Here is a 21,507-nt window from a genome sequence, read left to right on the forward strand (position 1 = left end):
GGCAGCCTGTAACTCCAAAAGAAAGCATTTGTGCACCGAGGTTGGTCTATACTTTTGTCTTATCTTGGTGTCAGGAATCACCTCCCAAACGTTGTCGGTGTTGTTTTGAAACACCCAGTATACAGAAAGATTACCGTGATGTTACCATTTCCGCATTCCCTCGTTCACACACCTAACTCTGTAACAACGCAGCTGTGGGATTTTTCGCTCCCCTCAACACCATCTGTCTCTATGCGAATTCAGTAACACCAGGCCTCCATTAACCACAAACCCGGACGATATAGTAGTTATCATGCAAGCCTTAACCACTGGCCTTTGTTAAAATTGAGTTTTTTAAACACCATAGTTTTTTGCTGAGTAGTTTCATGTTTTGTTTTTAAAAAAATAATATAAAAATAGTGTCACGAAACACGTAGGTATATACAGTGCTACAGGTTTCTTATTTATATTTTACCCAAAAGGTGCATTAGGATTTATTTTGAGGTGATGCATTGGAGTTTATCATTGGCTAAGCGGTACTTCGAAGTTTCCAGTTTTAAGGTCATTGTTCTCGTGATTCCATGGATAGATGTGTTTAGAAATAGTTTCGTTCTTCAGTTTCCTTATATTAGTATAAAAAACACAATTAGAAATTTATCCAATTGTAGGGATCTTTTCCCAGTGGTATGACTATTAGTGCTTTTGAACAGCTACCCTTTCGTTTTTTTTTTTTTACTTTCAATCTGATTGTCTGTTGACTGCTCCCTTGCCGGCAGTTCATCCGAGAAGCAGAGACTCCAAAACCATTTAAAAAAAGAAAGCAGCAAAAATCCAAAATAGAGCCATTGTGCAGCACATCTTGAAAACACAAAAGCGTAAAACAATGGAGAAATATGTGACTGTAAACATTTGCTGTGACTTTCATTCTAGTGCACTCTATTCTACTAACGATAATTAAATTGTTTTGTTTTTCTCAGTTTCAAAGGCCAGGAATAGAGCATCACAGTATGCGGTTATAACTATCTGCAATGCTGTGGCATCCTAGAACCAAAGAGAGAGAGAGAGAGAAATGCCTAATGCGTAGTTGTAAAGGAACAATATTTCATTAAATGCAATTTATTTTTATATTGTGTTTTTTTCTCCTGTTTAATGGGTTTTATACTCCTATTCAGTATCGAAAATATGAATTACAGTATGATCATGAAGTGGAGTCCGAAACCTTTTTTTTTTTTTTTTTTTTTTTTGTAAACTTCCAATTCATACTATACATAAACATTAAAAGTCTTATATAACGGGTAAGTCCATCTGTCTGTCTGTGGACAGGTATCGGGGCAAAAGCGACTAATGGGGCGTTTACACTTAGTCGATTTGCGTTCGATTCAGTTGAATTGACGTCACTTTCAACTTAATCGACCGTGTAAACGGGACTTCAACTTAATCGCTTGTTGATCGAAGGCGACTAATCGACTAGCAACTGAATTGAAAGACGTTCTATTTTCTGTGGTTGAAATAATTGAACACATCCATCGATCTGATTCGGCCTAGTTGCTTCGATTTAGTGGCAAATGCAGCGAGTCGATTTAGTCGTGCGACTAAATCGATTTAGTCGTGCGATTAAATCGACCAAGTGTAAACGCCCCATAAGAGATATTGAGAAACGGTTTCTTAAAATTGATTCAGCGACCCAAGAATATGTTGCATTTCCTCCGTTAAAACTCTATTCAAATCGAAGTTATAGAAATAAACAATTTTCGGTTTCAATGTTGATCGCCATAGTTGTTGGTTAATTTGAACTTCGCACCGAGGCTATATGAAACGTAGATCTTTTAAAAATTCAAGTAACTTTCGTCTTTATTAAAGAGATACAAAGATCTCAAAAGAAGCCAGTAGAGCATTCGTTATCTTCATATGAATGAACACACATTCCATTGTCACCAATGGTCATGAGATCATGACTTCATGATAATACAGGTTGAATGAAAAAGGAAGCATTAAATGGTCTAAACGCGATAAAAAAAGGGATGTAATGAAATAGGCAGAATAAGACTCTTGTACCGCTCTTAATAAAAAGTTGAAATTTACTTATGTGTATAAATTTTGAAAAAAAAATCATGTTTCACATTTAATAACAGCATTTCAATTTCAGCTTAAGAAATGTTTTTCATATTTCTGTTACTTTCATAACACCTAATGCCTTCAGCAAAAGTACATCAGGGAAATGCCCACACAAATTCCCAAAATTTAAATTTTTTTAATAAAATAAAAAATGAAACTATTTATCAGAGATATTTAAAAGTAACTTAAACGCTACAGAAATGTCATTATTTTTATGGTGAAAATCTGCCGTCTCCAATTTTCAAATGTTATTACATAAATTTTCACACACACTCCACAAATATTCACACAGAATTTGCTTACCAAACAATACACACGGTCCCTTCCCTCTAATACACACAAGAGTAATTTCTTTATTGGTGAAAATCTATCGTTTCCGATTGCGTGATATTTCACTGTACATAAATTTTCGGGATATTGCATAATATAATACATGTAGTTATACAGTTTATGTTTCTTCAGTAAATTTGTATAGATTTCTTATGTTTCAAGTATTAGTTACAAATTCCAGCTAACAGTTTGAACCAATATTTTGGATTCAAAGCAAAGGATATAGTCTAAACGTTAATTTCCACAAAAAAAATATTATTAACATAATACAGGTCTTGCAATAACGTCATAAAATCAGTTTCTGAAATTAGCAGAATGGTTTTTACACATTGTAAATTGTAAATTTCGGGAATTCTGATCGAAGAATCTTGGGTAAACCTTCTTCTTTGGATATAGTCTTTGCACCCATATATATTTAATTGAAATGAAATAAAACATATGCTGTATGAAAGGAAATTCCAAATTTCGATTTATGCATTTGTATCAAGTATACAGAAATTAGTGGCAAACCGCGATTCCCAGCTCTTCGAGTAGAAAAATAACATTCCGTGAGTTGTGCTCATGTCTTGTTCCCTTCAATAAACACTATCGATATGAATTTTCTTGTTAGTAAAAGGTCTTCCATTCTTCTGAGTTTCTTTATTTTTAAGAGGTTATTTATCAATACCACTCATTATATACTGGTTTGACTTTATAATATTTCTACCCATATCTAGTAGAGGCAATATTCGGTTTGACCCGGAAATAATTGCAACACAAATGTTTTTTTCGTCTATCACTTCCAAATAGCGTTGTTAATAATATATTCAAAATCCGCTTTCGTAATGCTTGGGGAAAGTCCGCCATCTTGGATTCAACATGGCGGCCACACCGAGACATCGACTCACACTTAAATGACAATATCTACTCACAGATTTAAGCTGAAAACTTCGTTCCTGCGCCATTTTCAAGATAATAGCATACTTTAAGGGATGCAAGTTTGCATGCCTCTATGTACCACCGCCATATTGAAAAATGGCGGCGATTATTAAGAATATAGTTTCTTTTTCAATTGGCAATAATGTTTTATTGGAAGATAACTCAGAAACTAACAGAGATATGCAGAAATTTCTTGAAATAAACGTAAAAGCTCATGATCTTAGCTTTCCAACGAGGGTACTTATGTTCGTTTATCTTACAAAGTAACGGAGGTAGTCGAATTTATGTGGCACTGGGTGTGCGATTTTCGATAATATGACTTTTTTCTCAGGTTCCTGCTAGAAGCTAAGTAGACGCAGTATACGGATTGACCAGTAAATAATTGCAACACAAATAATTTTTGAACCAGGATGTGTAACAAGGTGTATTTAGCTACATATTAAAAATCTTCTACTCACCTCCTTGGGGAAAGTCCTCCGAAATTTCCAAAAATATGACTTCTGAGATTTCGTTCAGATGTCGCTACAGATCGCGATAATCCATCATTGAAATGAAAGAAGATGTGAAAAATTGCTCAAAATTACGATATTTCTTCAGTCCTTGTTATGGTTAACGCTACATGTCTATTTGAAAGGCAAGAATTAAAACAGTGTAGCAACCTCTTCACTGAAAAAAATGTCCTCGTCTTTACAAAGTTTACACCGTTTTCCACATTATCACAAGTTTCTTCCAGGCAATTGTCACTAATTTATATTAGTAATAGATCATGTTTCTGGCATGGATACTTCATGTCTCTATTGTTTTCATGTATGTGTATATATAATGGATAACAATTAAAACAGTGTAGCTATCTAATCATTAAAATGAATGATCATCTTCATAAAATTCTAGAATTTCTTTACACATTGCACAAGTTTCTCTCACATAATGCCCACATTCAATGTTCAAACTATATCTACTTTGCACCGCATACGTGTATGTTCATACCTTATATGCATATTCAATACATAAAAACTACATTAATAACTAAAACTAATAATTTTCATTTTCAAAAACTTCAGTTTTGTCTCACATTATCAAAATATTTAACCAGAAACTGGTCACAAATTGATGTATTTGGTCTAGGAATTAATTCGTGCGGTTGGTACGCACACATTGAAGCTGTAGTACAAACACAAAATACATAAATACCTTAAGAAAAATATTGTCCATCGCTAGCCACCACTTTCGCCCATCTGTCAGGCAATGTACGGATTCCGTGGCGAAAGAAGTCCTCATCCTTGGAAGCGATCCAGTCAGAGACCCATGTTTCGATATCTTCTGAAGAAGTAAACCGCTGTCCAATCAAATCGTTGTTCATGCAATCGAACAAGTAGTAGTCCGAAGGAGCAACGTCTGGTGAATACGGCGGGTGGGGTAAAACTTCCCATCCGACATTTTCTAAATAGGTTTTGACCGGTTTTGCGACATGTGGGCGAGCGTTATCATGTTGAACAATAAGTTGATCATGTCTGTTCTCCCATTCTGGTCGTGTTCTGGCCAGAGCTTGCTTCAAACGCATTAATTGTCGTCGATAACGTTCTCCATTCATAGTTTCACCCGGTTGCAGCAGCTCATAGTACACCACACCTTTCATATCCCACCATATGCACAGCATAACCTTTGCACAGTGAATATCTCGTTTTGGTTGTGATGGACCTGGTTCACCTGGTTTCACCCAGGCCTTTTTTCGTTTAGGGTTCTCGTAATGGATCCACTTCTCATCACCCGTAATAATTCGATGCAGAAACCCCTTTCTGCTCTGTCGTTGAAGCAGCAATTCGCAAATGGTTTTTCGTCTTTCAACGTCTCTGTCTTTCAATTCATGTGGAACCCAATGTGATATCTTTTGAATCATTCCCATGGCTTTCAAGCGTTTGGAGACTGTTGTTTGATCAACGCCTAATGCTGCTGCAAGTTGTTCCTGCGTTTGACACGAATCCTGCTCGAGCAATACTGTCAATTCTTCGTCTTGAAATTTTTTTGGCTGTCCAGCTCGCTCTTGGTCTGCCAAGCCGAAATCACCACTTCTAAACCGTGCAAACCACTTCTGACACGTTCGCTCAGCTAGAGCATGGTCACCATACACTTCCACCAAAATACGATGACTTTCAGTCGCACTTTTCTGCATGTTAAAGTAATGCAGCAGGACACCCCGCAAAATCACTTTATCAGGCACAAATTGCGCCATGTTCACTTAACTACAAACTGGTGTTGTTGACGCTTTAATCCACTGCCCTATACTACGAACGATACGCGATGACAGGGGTTTGCAACACATGTGTGGATACACGGAACTGTGGGACGCTCCGTTCGTTGCGCCATCTCTTGTCCACCCGCACGAACTAATTCCTAGACCAAATACAAAACTGTCCATACTCCTTTCATCAACACACCATACTGACATAGTTTTCTGCGGATATGTATATTTAGTAAATGGCAAATAAGCAGCACACCAACCAGCATAGAGATATTTCATTGAAGAGGATGAGTAGGGATGCAGCTGATACTAAAAAAAAAAAAAAAAAAAAAAAAAAAAAAAAAAAAAAACTTGATTTCTTAACATTATGTCAGCCGTTCTGAACTGAAGAGGAACTTATTAATATTACGAACGGTTTAACTGCCCAAGATCGTGTCAATGTTGATAAAGCAAAATGTGTTGGACAAAATATTTTACTGAAAATGAAGGAAAATTCGTCAGACTCATTCATATTTTCGAAGAAGGATAAAGCCATTTGCAATGTCAGACAAGAAATCCATACATACTATTACCGGATCAATCAGTATGGAACATAACAAGCTTTTCCAAAGATTAGCAATTGTTGCTGTGATAGGAAACATGAATCTAGAAGACGTTTTCTCCTATGAGCTTTGTTCTGTTCCAAGAACTTTATTTGAAGGTTATGAGAATCTACGACCAGCAAATAAATCAGCACTGGCTAATGCTTTATGGAAAATGACAAGTTCACCTTCAAATACACCAACGTCTTGTAAATATGTGATTGACGGTGGGTGGTTGCTCCACCAGGTCAATTGGCCAGTGAATCATACATTCAAAACAGTATTTGAGTCCTACGTTTCTTACATGAAGACACACTTCAGTGACGCTTCAGTTATTTTCGATGGTTTCATTAGTGGTCCATCGATAAAAGATTACACACACCTAAGGAGAACTAGAGGTTTGAGCGCTCCTGAAGTGCTCCTTTCTCCAGAAATGGAACTTTCTATGAAAAGGGAGAGACTAATTCGAAAATTGAATTTGGAGCTTTCTGCTGTTGGATTTCAAGTTTTGTATTCAGACAGGGATGCTGACACACTGATATTCAACATAGCTATTCAAGAGTCACGAAACCAAGATACTTGTGTTGTTGGAAATGATACTGATCTGCTCATTCTTCTCCTAAGTCTATCACCGTCAAACACGAATAAAACAGAAAAAAACAGAAACTAGGCTTTGGGACATTAAATCTACGAAAACAGACCTTGGCGAACTCTAGCAAGAACCTGAGAAAAAAGTCATATTATCGAAAATCGCACACTCAGTATCCATGTATTTCTTGGTTGTGATACAACATCACGATTTTTTGGAAAAGGAAAACAAGTGGCATTACAACTAGCTTTTATAAAATAACAGACAAATTCTGACCAAAGCATATATTAACTAATAAATAATAGCGTTACAGTTTCGGCAAATTAACTTTGCCTTCATCAGACACATTATGAAATACAATTTCTAAGATTACAGCTTATATACTTCTTAAAATGAGAGGAGGTATTCCATGAACCAATCATATTCGTCCTTTCCTTTAACAATTTTTAATTAATACAAATGCAACTTTTAATTATCAACTTTCACTTAAGAGCTAAACTTTTAATTGGCACACCTGTGTATGAATAACTTTCACTTTTGAAAAAATATAAACTTTTAATTGTCTATCCGTTGTTCAACACACCTGTTTTAATCTCTTCTTTCTTCTCTGTTTTATCCAATATCTTTCTCCATACCTCATGTATATTTAGTCCGCTATTCCAATTCATAAGTTTCTCGCTTCCTTCCTTTCTTATCCATTCTGCCTCTTTCCATTTTCTTATAATGCTTCTTTTCTCCTTTTCCAGCCCCTCTACGCCTTCCCAGTCTATTTCATGTCCTGTCTCCCTTACATGTTTATATATAGCGTTACTATCTCTCTTCAATCGAACGTCGTCCTTGTGCTGTTTAATCCTTTCTTGTAACCTCTTTCCTGTTTCTCCTACATAACTCATATCACATTCTTTGCATTTAATTCTATATACAACCCCTTCATCACTTATTTGAATCTCTGTTACCTTCCTTTTCCTCGTTCGCAATGCATCTAACATTCTTCTGCTACCTTTTCTGTACGTTCTTACTCCTCCTTTTCTCAATAAGTTTTTTAAGACTTCCGTTTTTTCTCCTATGCTCTCTATCCCGAACCATCTTTTCTTTTCTTCTTCTCTATCTTCTCTCACTTCCTTCTGCCTTCTGCCCTCTTCTTTCTTGCTATTCTTCTTCAATATATCCTCACTATATCCATTCTGCATTAATAAACTGTGAAACTGTTCTATGTCTTCTTTTTTTTCTCTTCTCGTCATCACTGTCTATCATTCTTATCCTTCTCTCCATGTTTCTAATAAAGTTCCTTTTAGTTCCTTCATCTACATCACTTCTTCTATGGCAATAAACACCTGCTGAACATTGTTTTCTATACCATATTGTTTCAAATTTCCCTCCTACTTTCCTTATTGTCATATCTAAAATGTTTAATTTCCCCTCTTCCTCTAATTCTACCTCCAGGCTTATTCCTTTTTCTTTATCTTCTATCCTTCTCACAAATTGCTCGAATTGTCTCTTCGTTCCTTTCCAAATACCTAAACAATCATCCACATACCTGCAAAACATAATCAGTCTTTCGCCTCCTTCTTCTTTAACTTTCTCTTCCCATTTATTCATCACAATTTCTGATAACACTGGGCTTAATTTCGATCCTATACTTAGTCCTTCCTTTATTTTCACTAATTTTTCTCCTATCGTACACACACTGTTCTCCCATATCAGTTTTAATGCTTTTATCACTTTATCTTTCTTCCATTTCCTTACTGTTCTATTCTCCATTTCTTCTTCCAATACCTTCAAAATATAATCCCTTCTTAAGCTGGGAAACATTGCTTTGACATCTACGCTAAACATCAGTGTTTTCTCATTTCTTCTTCCTACTTTCTCTATCATCCTCTTTACTTCTTCTGTATTCTTAACTCTATTACTTACTTGTTCTCCCCTTATTTCCTCTGCTATTATCTTTATTTCCTCTTCTAATGGTTGAAAAATATTCTTTCTGCAATCCATTACTGGTCTCAACTTTACCTCTTTTTTGTGTATCTTCGGGAATCCTTTCATATCCGGAATTCTTCCTTTTTCATCTAATAACTTTCTAAAGCCTGCCTTCTTCGCATTCTTTATTATCTCCTCTTTAACTTCTTCTTTCATCTTTCTCTCACCTATCACCTCGTATGTCTCGTCGCATAATTCATCTAATTTCTCTTTGTACCATTTTTCTTCCATTACTACTACTGCTCCTCCTTTATCGGCTTGTTGTATAACAATGTCTTTCCTTCGTCTTAAGCTCTTGATTCCCTATTTGTTCGTTCATATTCTGCCTCACTATAGCAGCAGCTTTTCTTCTTATCGTGTTCCTTTCTTCCTCTTCTTTTATGTCCATAATTGCTTGTTCCACTGAAAAAACTAATTCCCTTGTATTCGTCTTTTCTTCCTTCACTTTGAACTTGTATCCCAAATCAAGGCACTTTTCTTCTTCTTCCTTTAGTATTACGTTTCCTATCTTCCTTTAGTATTACGTTTCCTTTGTACCGGAAAAATGGTACAAAGAGAAATTAGATGAATTATGCGACGAGACATACGAGGTGATAGGTGAGAGAAAGATGAAAGAAGAAGTTAAAGAGGAGATAATAAAGAATGCGAAGAAGGCAGGCTTTAGAAAGTTATTAGATGAAAAAGGAAGAATTCCGGATATGAAAGGATTCCCGAAGATACACAAAAAAGAGGTAAAGTTGAGACCAGTAATGGATTGCAGAAAGAATATTTTTCAACCATTAGAAGAGGAAATAAAGATAATAGCAGAGGAAATAAGGGGAGAACAAGTAAGTAATAGAGTTAAGAATACAGAAGAAGTAAAGAGGATGATAGAGAAAGTAGGAAGAAGAAATGAGAAAACACTGATGTTTAGCGTAGATGTCAAAGCAATGTTTCCCAGCTTAAGAAGGGATTATATTTTGAAGGTATTGGAAGAAGAAATGGAGAATAGAACAGTAAGGAAATGGAAGAAAGATAAAGTGATAAAAGCATTAAAACTGATATGGGAGAACAGTGTGTGTACGATAGGAGAAAAATTAGTGAAAATAAAGGAAGGACTAAGTATAGGATCGAAATTAAGCCCAGTGTTATCAGAAATTGTGATGAATAAATGGGAAGAGAAAGTTAAAGAAGAAGGAGGCGAAAGACTGATTATGTTTTGCAGGTATGTGGATGATTGTTTAGGTATTTGGAAAGGAACGAAGAGACAATTCGAGCAATTTGTGAGAAGGATAGAAGATAAAGAAAAAGGAATAAGCCTGGAGGTAGAATTAGAGGAAGAGGGGAAAATAAACATTTTAGATATGACAATAAGGAAAGTAGGAGGGAAATTTGAAACAATATGGTATAGAAAACAATGTTCAGCAGGTGTTTATTGCCATAGAAGAAGTGATGTAGATGAAGGAACTAAAAGGAACTTTATTAGAAACATGGAGAGAAGGATAAGAATGATAGACAGTGATGACGAGAAGAGAAAAAAAAGAAGACATAGAACAGTTTCACAGTTTATTAATGCAGAATGGATATAGTGAGGATATATTGAAGAAGAATAGCAAGAAAGAAGAGGGCAGAAGGCAGAAGGAAGTGAGAGAAGATAGAGAAGAAGAAAAGAAAAGATGGTTCGGGATAGAGAGCATAGGAGAAAAAACGGAAGTCTTAAAAAACTTATTGAGAAAAGGAGGAGTAAGAACGTACAGAAAAGGTAGCAGAAGAATGTTAGATGCATTGCGAACGAGGAAAAGGAAGGTAACAGAGATTCAAATAAGTGATGAAGGGGTTGTATATAGAATTAAATGCAAAGAATGTGATATGAGTTATGTAGGAGAAACAGGAAAGAGGTTACAAGAAAGGATTAAACAGCACAAGGACGACGTTCGATTGAAGAGAGATAGTAACGCTATATATAAACATGTAAGGGAGACAGGACATGAAATAGACTGGGAAGGCGTAGAGGGGCTGGAAAAGGAGAAAAGAAGCATTATAAGAAAATGGAAAGAGGCAGAATGGATAAGAAAGGAAGGAAGCGAGAAACTTATGAATTGGAATAGCGGACTAAATATACATGAGGTATGGAGAAAGATATTGGATAAAACAGAGAAGAAAGAAGAGATTAAAACAGGTGTGTTGAACAACGGATAGACAATTAAAAGTTTATATTTTTTCAAAAGTGAAAGTTATTCATACACAGGTGTGCCAATTAAAAGTTTAGCTCTTAAGTGAAAGTTGATCATTAAAAGTTGCATTTGTATTAATTAAAAATTGTTAAAGGAAAGGACGAATATGATTGGTTCATGGAATACCTCCTCTCACTTTAAGAAGTATATAAGCTGTAATCTTAGAAATTGTATTTCATAATGTGTCTGATGAAGGCAAAGTTAATTTGCCGAAACTGTAACGCTATTATTTATTAGTTAATATATGCTTTGGTCAGAATTTGTCTGTTATTTTATAAAAGAAGTTCCAAAGCTAGAATGAGTGGCATTCAGATACAACTAGCTAATTCCGATGAGGCCTTTCAGAAATCCATCTCTATTTTTAATTCTAAAAATGCCTTTAAAGAAGAAATTATTCGTGCTGGAGAACAGGCAACAGCAAGGCTGTATAAATGCAAGGAAGATGAATCTCTTGTTGCTTTAAGAATAAGAATGTTTTCTAGCAAAATTAGTACAGCAACAGATTTTGTACGACCAGAAAACCTTCCCCCTACTCCTGATGCACTTAAATATCATTATCTGCGTGTTTACTACCAAATCATGGAATGGAAGAGTCTATTCTCTCAAATGCGACCAGAAGATTGGGGATGGCGACTACATAAGGGAATGTATTTTCCAGTGATGATGGACAGGAAACCTGCTCCTGATAATATATTGGAAATCATTCATTGTAATTGTCATGGAAATTGTATAAGCATGAAGTGTTCTTGCAAGAAGTATGGTCTGTTTTGTACATCATTTTGTGGACAGTGTCTGTGACAAACTTGTGATAATGTAGAAAGGGAATCAGAACATTCTGACAATGAAGACGACTTGTTTTAGTAATTAAGTTGGTGTGCTGCTTATTTGCCATTTACTAAATATACATATCAGCAGAAAACTATGTCAGTATGGTGTGTTGATGCAAGGAGTGTGGACAGTTTTGTACATCAATTTGTGACCAGTTTCTGGTTAAATATTTTGATAATGTGAGACAAAACTGAAGTTTTTGAAAATGAAAATTATTAGTTTTATTTATTAATGTAGTTTTTATGTATTGAATATGCATATAAGGTATGAACAAACACGTATGCGGTGCAAAGTAGATATAGTTTGTACATTGAATGTGGGCATTATGTGAGAGAAACTTGTGCAATGTGTAAAGAAATTCTAGAATTTTATGAAGATGATCATTTATTTTAATGATTAGATAGCTACACTGTTTTAATTGTTATCCATTATATATACACATACATGAAAACAATAGAGACATGAAGTATCCATGCCAGAAACATGATCTATTACTAATATAAATTAGTGACAATTGCCTGGAAGAAACTTGTGATAATGTGGAAAACGGTGTAAACTTTGTAAAGACGAGGACATTTTTTTCAGTGAAGAGGTTGCTACACTGTTTTAATTCTTGCCTTTCAAATAGACATGTAGCGTTAACCATAACAAGGACTGAAGAAATATCGTAATTTTGAGCAATTTTTCACATCTTCTTTCATTTCAATGATGGATTATCGCGATCTGTAGCGACATCTGAACGAAATCTCAGAAGTCATATTTTTGGAAATTTCGGAGGACTTTCCCCAAGGAGGTGAGTAGAAGATTTTTAATATGTAGCTAAATACACCTTGTTACACATCCTGGTTCAAAAATTATTTGTGTTGCAATTATTTACTGGTCAATCCGTATACTGCGTCTACTTAGCTTCTAGCAGGAACCTGAGAAAAAAGTCATATTATCGAAAATCGCACACCCAGTGCCACATAAATTCGACTACCTCCGTTACTTTGTAAGATAAACGAACATAAGTACCCTCGTTGGAAAGCTAAGATCATGAGCTTTTACGTTTATTTCAAGAAATTTCTGCATATCTCTGTTAGTTTCTGAGTTATCTTCCAATAAAACATTATTGCCAATTGAAAAAGAAACTATATTTTTAATAATCGCCGCCATTTTTCAATATGGCGGTGGTACATAGAGGCATGCAAATTTGCATCCCTTAAGGTATGCTATTATCTTGAAAATGGCGCAGGAACGAAGTTTTCAGCTTAAATCTGTGAGTAGATATTGTCATTTAAGTGTGAGTCGATGTCTCGGTGTGGCTGCCATATTGAATCCAAGATGGCGGACTTTCCCCAAGCATTACGAAAGCGGATTTTGAATATATTATTAGCAATGCTATTTGGAAGTGATAGACAAAGAAACCATTTGTGTTGCAATTATTTCCGGGTTAGGCCATTTTTTCTCGTTTATTTCTTCTACTAATCCTTTGGGAAGAAGCTGTCTTCATGACAGCGTGTAGAGTCAGAGGTTGTTCTATCAGAAAAATGATGTGTGGAAATGAGTATGTGTTTAATAAAGTCATAACTATATAGTTCTGGTATACGTGCACTGAGAAAAAAATATGTGTGGCGTACGTAAAATCTTATGTTACATTTGTAAATCCTGTAGTATTTGGACTTAACGTACAGCAAACGTATAACTGAAAGCGCATGTTTTATAATACTTTGTGTATGTGTTCCAACTGTACGTACTTTCCATATGAAACAATATAGGCGGTCAGGATCTCACATACAAATGGACGCATATAACATATAGCTGACGAAGGTAACGTACATATATGTATGTAATATAAGGTAAACTGTTAGATATCAGACGTCCTGCAACGGCATGATGTAACATCTAAGGACAGTGCTTATGTAGTATAGGCTTACAGATAACGTATGATCAGTACTGATTTCTGTAGTAAGCAAGAGGATTCCGTATATTTGTACAATATACCCCTGTCCGGAGAACGGATTTTTCTCAGTGCGATACTCCCAATCCTGATTCTCAACTTATAATGTTCAGGCTTTCGTATACCATTTTGATTCACAAAGGGAAGTTAACTGGCCATCCTATCCTGGTTCTTCTGGCTTACTATGGCTTAACGTGTTACCTAAAGTAAGTAGCCTACGTAAGAAAATAAGTTTTTAGAGATTTTCACACAAGGGAGAGAATTACTTGAATGGTCTAAACTTGCTCTGTGCCAAATTCTTTATATTAAATCTAAATCTCTTCGTATTTACTATGTATGCGACAACTACCAATCCAGAACTACTATTACTCTTGAAAATCTAAATATCTTTATGAATTCCTTATTCTTAATCTTTGCCTTATATATATAATTTATACTTCTCTCATATTTATACTCTTCTATGATCTCACATTCGTAACCTTAATAGCATTTTTTATATCTTCATAATCTTTCTTGTAATCTTAAATCATCATCCATCTATAATCAAACTGTCTCTTGTCTTGTCTTCATCACCATTAATCGTGTTTTTTAAACGAAGCATTAGCTTTAAAGCTAAGTATGCTAAAAATGTGTGTAAATTGAATTACTTGTATATACAAGAATTGAATTATTTTGTTAGAAATTGTAAAGTATTTTAAAAATACCAGATGACGACATTTGCATTTTTTGGTCGACTTTCAAGTCGTATTACCTGTCATATATAGTAGAAAATAAATAGAAAAATAAAACATTGTTACTTGTGTAAGTTTAGGAATAGGGAGAATTATTTGTCACAGTTAGGTAAAGAAATGTATAGTCACAATCAGGTGTAGTGAGAGTCAAAATCGTGATGTTCCAACGGGAAGAAGAGGGCCAATTACCCAGATAGTCAGGGTGAAAAATTTGGGAAAAAATTGAAAAATGGATGAAATGTAAACGTGTAAGGTAATTGTAAATGAATGTAGATGATTTCAGGAGTATTTGTAAATGTGCATGAAAAGTGTACGATGAGAATGGTTCACTTTTTCTACTTCCTATTCTGCAGCTAAACTATATCTTATTTGCACATGCTAATGCTCATTTTACTTGGTAGCAGCAAGTATCACATTTTAAGCTCTTTGTGCTCAACTCATCTTTCGACAGTCTAGAAGATACTTTCAGGGAGAAGATTCACATACGACAAGACAAATCACGTACTGGATATAAAACTTTCATTGAATGTTTTTCAAATATCACACAGCAACTATTAAAATATTCTTCGCGAATTCTGTCGAAGAATTTGAAGGTTAAATTTCTATTTAAGACGATAATTATTCCTGTTGTACTCTATGTCTGGGAAACATAGTCGCTTACTTTGAGGGAAGAACACAGACTGAATGTATTTGAAAATAAAATTGTGAGGAGAATATTCGGAACCAAGAGAGACCAAGCACATGGAATGGCTGGAAGTCCATAACGAGGATCTGGATAATTTATTCAGTTTATATAAGATTGTTAGGGTTATTAAGTTTAGGAATCTCAGGTGGGCAGGTCATGTAGTTATTAATAGAATGGAAGAAAGTAGAAACGTGTTCAAAAATTTAACTGTAAACCCAATCGGAAAATACTATTAGGAAGGCCTAAATACAGAAAGGAGGACAGCATTAAAATGGATCTCCCAGGAATAGGTATACAAAAAGAAACTGGATCCAGTTGGCTAACAACATAAACCAATGGAAAACTAATATGATTGCGGCATTGAACATGTGGATTCTATAGGCCATAGTGTTAGTTTAGTTAACTATTTAAATAATTTTTGGTTTTCATTTCTGTCTAATGATTTTCTGATTTTTTCCTTTCAGGTGGATACTCATGGAAAAGCAGTTTTAGTAACAGGATGCGATACAGGATTTGGAAATGCATTGGCTCAACGCCTGGAGAGAATGGTAGGAGTTCGTTCAAAACTAATGAAGGAATAAGTGTTAATTCCAATAGTAAAAGTAAAATGTATTTGTGTCAGGATAGAACACAAATTCAAAAACTACTACACCCAAATTGTATAAGTTAATTAGCTTAGTTCTTTCCTCTAAGTTATGTTTAAAATAATTGTAATATGAGCACAGTTTCTATTACTTTAGTGATGCAAGCATTTTCTACATAAAGAAAAATACTTCTATCCGCTTTAGCAATTGGAGTAATGCAGACCATTACAAATTCTTATATTCTACATTATAGTTATCCATACGTCTATTTACATTTCGAAATTATCGAAATACTCGCATTTCTGTTTACTATATTCGCCAAATTAACAGTTGAATTTTATGATGCGTTTTTCTATAGCAATGATATCAGTTCCTTCTCTGTATACTTTAGCAAAATACCATCCTACTAGCAAGTCGATCTATTCTTACTTTATTTATTTATATCTAGAAACTTACTTACTTACTTACTTATATGTATTTGTTAAAAGACATAATTTTAATAAATGACATGACATAGTTGCTGTCGGGGAAAGCACTATAACTTCCACTGATACGTTTTATAGAGTGTAAATAATGGTATTCTAAATCTTCAAGTGCTTGAAAATAGGCAGAAAGAAAATGTATTAGCTAATATGAGAGAAGAAAATCAGTGTTTAGTCTCTTTCGTAGCTAAATCGTTAAGACCTTCAATTTGGGAAACCTGGGTTTGTATCCCAGCAGAAGCTAAGAAGATTTGAATCACGCTTCTATCCAGAACACTATGATAGAGGGGCTGGGACAACTTCCTGTTGGGGGGACTTACTTGATCTTTCTTATATTATTTATTGTTAAACAAACAAACAACTGAAAATGTTAGGGGGCTCAGCCAGGTGGGGAACAGGGACGCTATCTGCCAAACCAAGTAAATCGAATTGTTAACGCATTTCCTTAATCTGAGTTGAATTCATAATAATTTTCGAGATACTGTAATAGAGAGAGAGAGGGAGGTGATGCAATGAATTGAGTTGTAGATACTGCTACTTTTACCACTTCACTGCTGCCTTTTTCATGACTAGCTGACAAAGATTAGTACCTTTGCTGTACGCTTTATCTCTGCTGCCTTAGGAAAGATTTCGTGGTCTGGTTGTTAAAAAGTAACGTAAACTATTTACTTTACTTGAGTGGGATTCTGTATTGAAGTGATTGTCTCCATCTTATCTCAGCCTACGTCTTCCAACTCATATGTTAATTTTATAAACCGTACTTCAAACGAAAAAAAACGTACGTAAGAAAAGAAGTCAGATTAACTTATTTTATCCGGTTATGAAATTATCCGAGTTTCGTCTTGCCAACATAAAGGGTTCATGAGTTATTCCATTTTTGGCATACATTTTAAACATTCTCTTCTTCTCCTTAAAATACACATTTTAATGAAAGAAACGAAAAAATATAACAGTCGACCCAAGTGCTAACTATGGTCGAAAATTCGTTTTAAACAGTTCAGCCGTTTTCCTATTATGATCAGAGAGACAACGTCGATTTGGATGTGGAAGGTAAAAGTAAAGTAAAATTAAAATAATACACCCTCTTGGTTCCTTAGAAGTGGAACTTTAGAAAACTGGAACACGTGTTAAATTATTTTAAATGAGTTTATATTCTATATACTGACTAATTTGAAAGACTCATCGGATACTGTACTCTTGGCATATATTTTGAACTCCATTTGGATACCCATTTTAATCCACATGACACGGACAACCCAGCTGAAGGTGCTACCACAAATAAAACTTCTAACTCTGTGTCTTAAATAATTTTATTTAATTTACATAGTAGTATTTGGCATTAGGTATTATTGTAAATAAAATATTGACATCTCCTAGGTTTCTATAAGTATTTACGTTACCACTTCAGAGACGCTACGCTGTAATTAATCAAGTAGACGAAAGAGTTATTTATTTGATATATCGATACGTAAAGTACTTTCGTTTATTACGGAGAAGGGTATGGATTGTATTTGTGATTTGTTCTTCTTTATTCAGGGTTTTGTTGTGTTTGCTGGATGCCTTATGGAATCAAAGGGAGGTGATGGAGCAAAGAAATTGAAATCCCTAGGTCGAAAGAATTTACACGTTATCCAGTTGGATGTCACCTCAGACGAAGAGGTAAAGAACGCAGTAGAGTACGTGAAGAAGAACCTTCCTCCTGGATCAAGAGGTAAAATCGCCAATTTAAATAACAATAATATATATAAAGATACCATATGCCATTGCGATAAGGTAGACCATTTATTTCGATACGCCCTTGAAACTTTCAGGAGCCTTCCACATATCACGTAACGCTATTTTTGACCAATTTTATCTCTCCCTCCCCCTTGTCACACTTCATAACGCAAGGCCAAATCCCTACCCCCTTTATTACATAACATTTTTTTTTTAAATTTTTCACCAATTTTTCTTTTCTCGGAGGTTATTACAATAAAGAACTACTTTTAACGGTAGAGCTTTTTATTACAAAATGCTTGTATTCTGAATACATTTGTAGTGTCTTTTTACCAAAAAATCAAAATATTAGAAAATTGTAGAACAATAATAATATTTTAATCCCATAAAGTCGTTCAACTAACAGTCCTAATTCTTCAAAACTCCATACTGCCGTTGAGAATGCAAATAAACTCGATTTCTTCAGAAATATTCAAATCCAAAAATCAAAACAATTAGTACGAGATGAATATCCGACGAATTAGATATTTTATATCTTATTTTGGTCTACAAATCGCGGAATATATTATTTCACGAAAAAGAGTTCCTTAGATTTCACATGCGAAACTCCTTAGAAGAAAAGAATAGGTAATAATTCAGATCTAAAGTTCTAAATAATATTTTCAGAAATAGCGATACGAATGAGAACGCGAGGGCATTTTCAAGCGGTGGCTACGATCACTAATAACTAACTCCAGAAAAGCGGGTGCCGTAAATGATTTGCTACGATAGCCACAAAATGGAGTTTTATCGTATTGTAATACACACAGGGTTCGTCTCCAGTCATGCTAGTGTCTAGTGCGTTTTCGAATCCCTTCAGTGGGATTCAATTTATATAGGGTATAGTTCGCAATTTTTCAAATCAACGGAAATATTTATTTATCTGTATATATAAAAATGAAAGTGACTATGTTTTAACTTAATAATTCTTGAATCACCCGACCGATCTCGATCAAAATTTCAACATAGATGAGGTTCGGGCCTGGAGTGCTTTTTATCATTTCACTTTGAAGGTGCAAATTGGAGGAGGGAAAGATACATAAAAATGATTGAAAATGACCGATGTTAATGTTCAATTCATAGTTTTCGAAGTCGCTGAAATGAACAGTAACGTATCCGATGCCGTTCAAATCCAAATTCATCCCCCATTAGCACTATTGAGTGAGTATGATGACATATAAAAATAATAGAAAATGACGATATTAGTATCGAATTCATAGTTTTTGGGTCCCTTAGTTGTTTGGTGACAGTTATGGTGTTTTTTTATGTCCAAAATGAACTCCCCCTGCGAAGAATAGGCATTGTGCGACTTTATTTATAACAGAGAAAAGAACTGAATAAAATTATTTGTTTAAAAGATTGCATATAAATCTGAGAATAAAAATACAAAAAAATACTGCAAAAAAAAAAAAAAAAAATGCGTTACGTAACGAAGACGTAAACCTCCTCCTCCCTCCTTGTCACACTTCGAAACGCAAGGCCGAACCCTCTCCTCCTTTTGTCACGTTACGTAATATGTAGACAAGCCCTTAAATTAATAAACAATATAACGAAACACTAAAATTTTGTTTCCTACAAGTATCTGTAAGGGGACATTATTTAGGATACTTCGCGATATCAATAGATTAAAATAGTTTAATAGTGTTGCCAACCCAACAATTTTTTCAAACGACACTACGTCAGGTGATTACACATTTCAAATCTACACGTTAAACGGAAACTTATAATGTTACATTTATTATGCAGTGTTTCAAACTAAGGACGCTACACTTTCTGAAACATCCAAGTTTTGGTGGAATCTACAGAAACAACAACGTAATTTAAACAGACGGTTGAATACGCATTCAAGGTACTTTAGTGTCTAATACTGTGATCATAACAGGGAGAATTTCGAATGAATACAACTAAAGGTACAGGGGATTAGAAAAATTGCCTAGATGAATGCTTCACGTAATCACATAGATGGCTCTCAATAGATGAGAAGATCAAAATGCCGTTTACAGCAGTTTGAAATCTCAAACTGTTCTGGAAATATGGTAGAAACTGGTAAAGTTTGCAATGTTGCTTATAATTATGTAATTCCAAGAACTTATTGTAATTACATCTACCAAAAGGTATTGTTATGAAGTTACAGAAGAAAAGCAAATCAACATTTAAAAAATCCACAAATATGCAATAGATCAAATTTTTATCATTTTTCAATATCTCCCGAATAGTTTCATATATTGAGTTGCTGTAAACGGTGTTATTATCTTTATGTCCATTAAAATCAATGTACGTGTGATACTTACCTAAACATTTTTTTTTCGAAATAAAGTCCTTTAAAGCAAGTAAAAGTTTCAATTTCTTATAACTTTGTTTCTACTTGTTCGAAATATGTCATATGATGGAAGTAGTATACTGAATTAAGGTACTTTGGATATGCATTAACCCATTTGTCTCATTTAGGCTATTACTATTGTAGAGCCCTCCAAAGTTTGGTTGCTTTTCGACGCTTGTGATACTGTAACGTCCTTAGTTTGCAACAGTGCGTGACAAGTATAGTATTGAATGATGTTTTTTTACAGGTACACTTAAAATATATAATCTGACGTAGTACCATTTGAAAAAATGCAATTTTTGTTGAGTTGGAAATATTGTTAACCTCGTGATACCACAGAGTATGCCAAACAATGTCGCATCGTACAAAATTTGAGCTTGTTTGTCCATTAGTTTAAAATTTGCAAAGTTGTATCAAGATAAATGGTCCTTTAAATTCGAAAGCAGGATTAAATACTCATATTGTTTCGATCTTTAAGCAGGGGAGAGAACTGACATTATGTAGTTTTTTCTTAGGAAATGTTGTCTAGCAGTAATGCACAAAATATTACCTCTATTTGTGAAATTTTCTCCGGAATAGAGGACCTTTCAGGGTACTTATTTGATAAATTGGACAGTACTCATCACAGTTGACTTTGTAAGTTTCAGTTGAAGTGAACTGTGCGATATTTGCTTGGATCGTTGTGCAAAATGTTTCTAATAGAATGAAACTTTTCGAATAAGTTAACAAGAGGCGGCTCGTGAGGAAAGTCTCATCAGTAAAAATTAAAGTTTTATAGCTTCGAACTGAGGAAAGAAAAGTTAGTAATGTACTAATTTTGTATATACCAATTAGTTCATAAGATAACTTTTCTTCGGTAAAACTTATTAAATAGATAATTTTTTTACTGATGAGACTTCCCTTCGATTCGCTTGTGAATTAGAGAAAAAATTTTCTTTTTGTAAACAACGACTTAAAATATTGCGAAAACACATATAGAATATTCTGTTAATTTTTTTTTACGTCATAAAACTGAGCTGTGGCAGAAATCACAATGGAACTGAGGAAAAAGCAAGGAGAGCAGAGATATATCTTGCAGTCTGTAATGGAAATACAAAACTTGCAGAATGCATCTAACTTTCAGAGTACATAAGGTACTATATCATTTCTCCAAATATTTATCATTTATATAAAATTAATTCAGTAAAGAAATAATATCGTTAAATTAGTGTTTTGTCATTGCTTGGAGCATTGTGTCACTGT

The 21,507-nt window shown here is 34.5% G+C and overlaps 1 protein-coding gene across 2 annotated transcripts in view; it reads left to right on the forward strand.

Annotated features, from left to right (window-relative positions):
• Positions 1-21,507, forward strand: part of LOC145693531 (D-beta-hydroxybutyrate dehydrogenase, mitochondrial-like) — a 64,312-nt gene that overhangs the window by 26,029 nt on the left and 16,776 nt on the right. For both annotated transcript variants that reach the window (XM_081769614.1, XM_081769604.1), the window contains exons 2-3: positions 15,589-15,672; positions 17,727-17,901. In XM_081769614.1, the coding sequence (XP_081625740.1) occupies positions 15,589-15,672; positions 17,727-17,901 (259 nt within the window). The remainder of the gene's footprint in view (positions 1-15,588; positions 15,673-17,726; positions 17,902-21,507) is intronic.

The sequence above is a fragment of the Thermobia domestica genome, chromosome 1, assembly GCF_964235325.1.
Source record: "Thermobia domestica chromosome 1, izTheDome1.hap1.1, whole genome shotgun sequence".
Classification (NCBI taxonomy): domain Eukaryota; kingdom Metazoa; phylum Arthropoda; class Insecta; order Zygentoma; family Lepismatidae; genus Thermobia; species Thermobia domestica.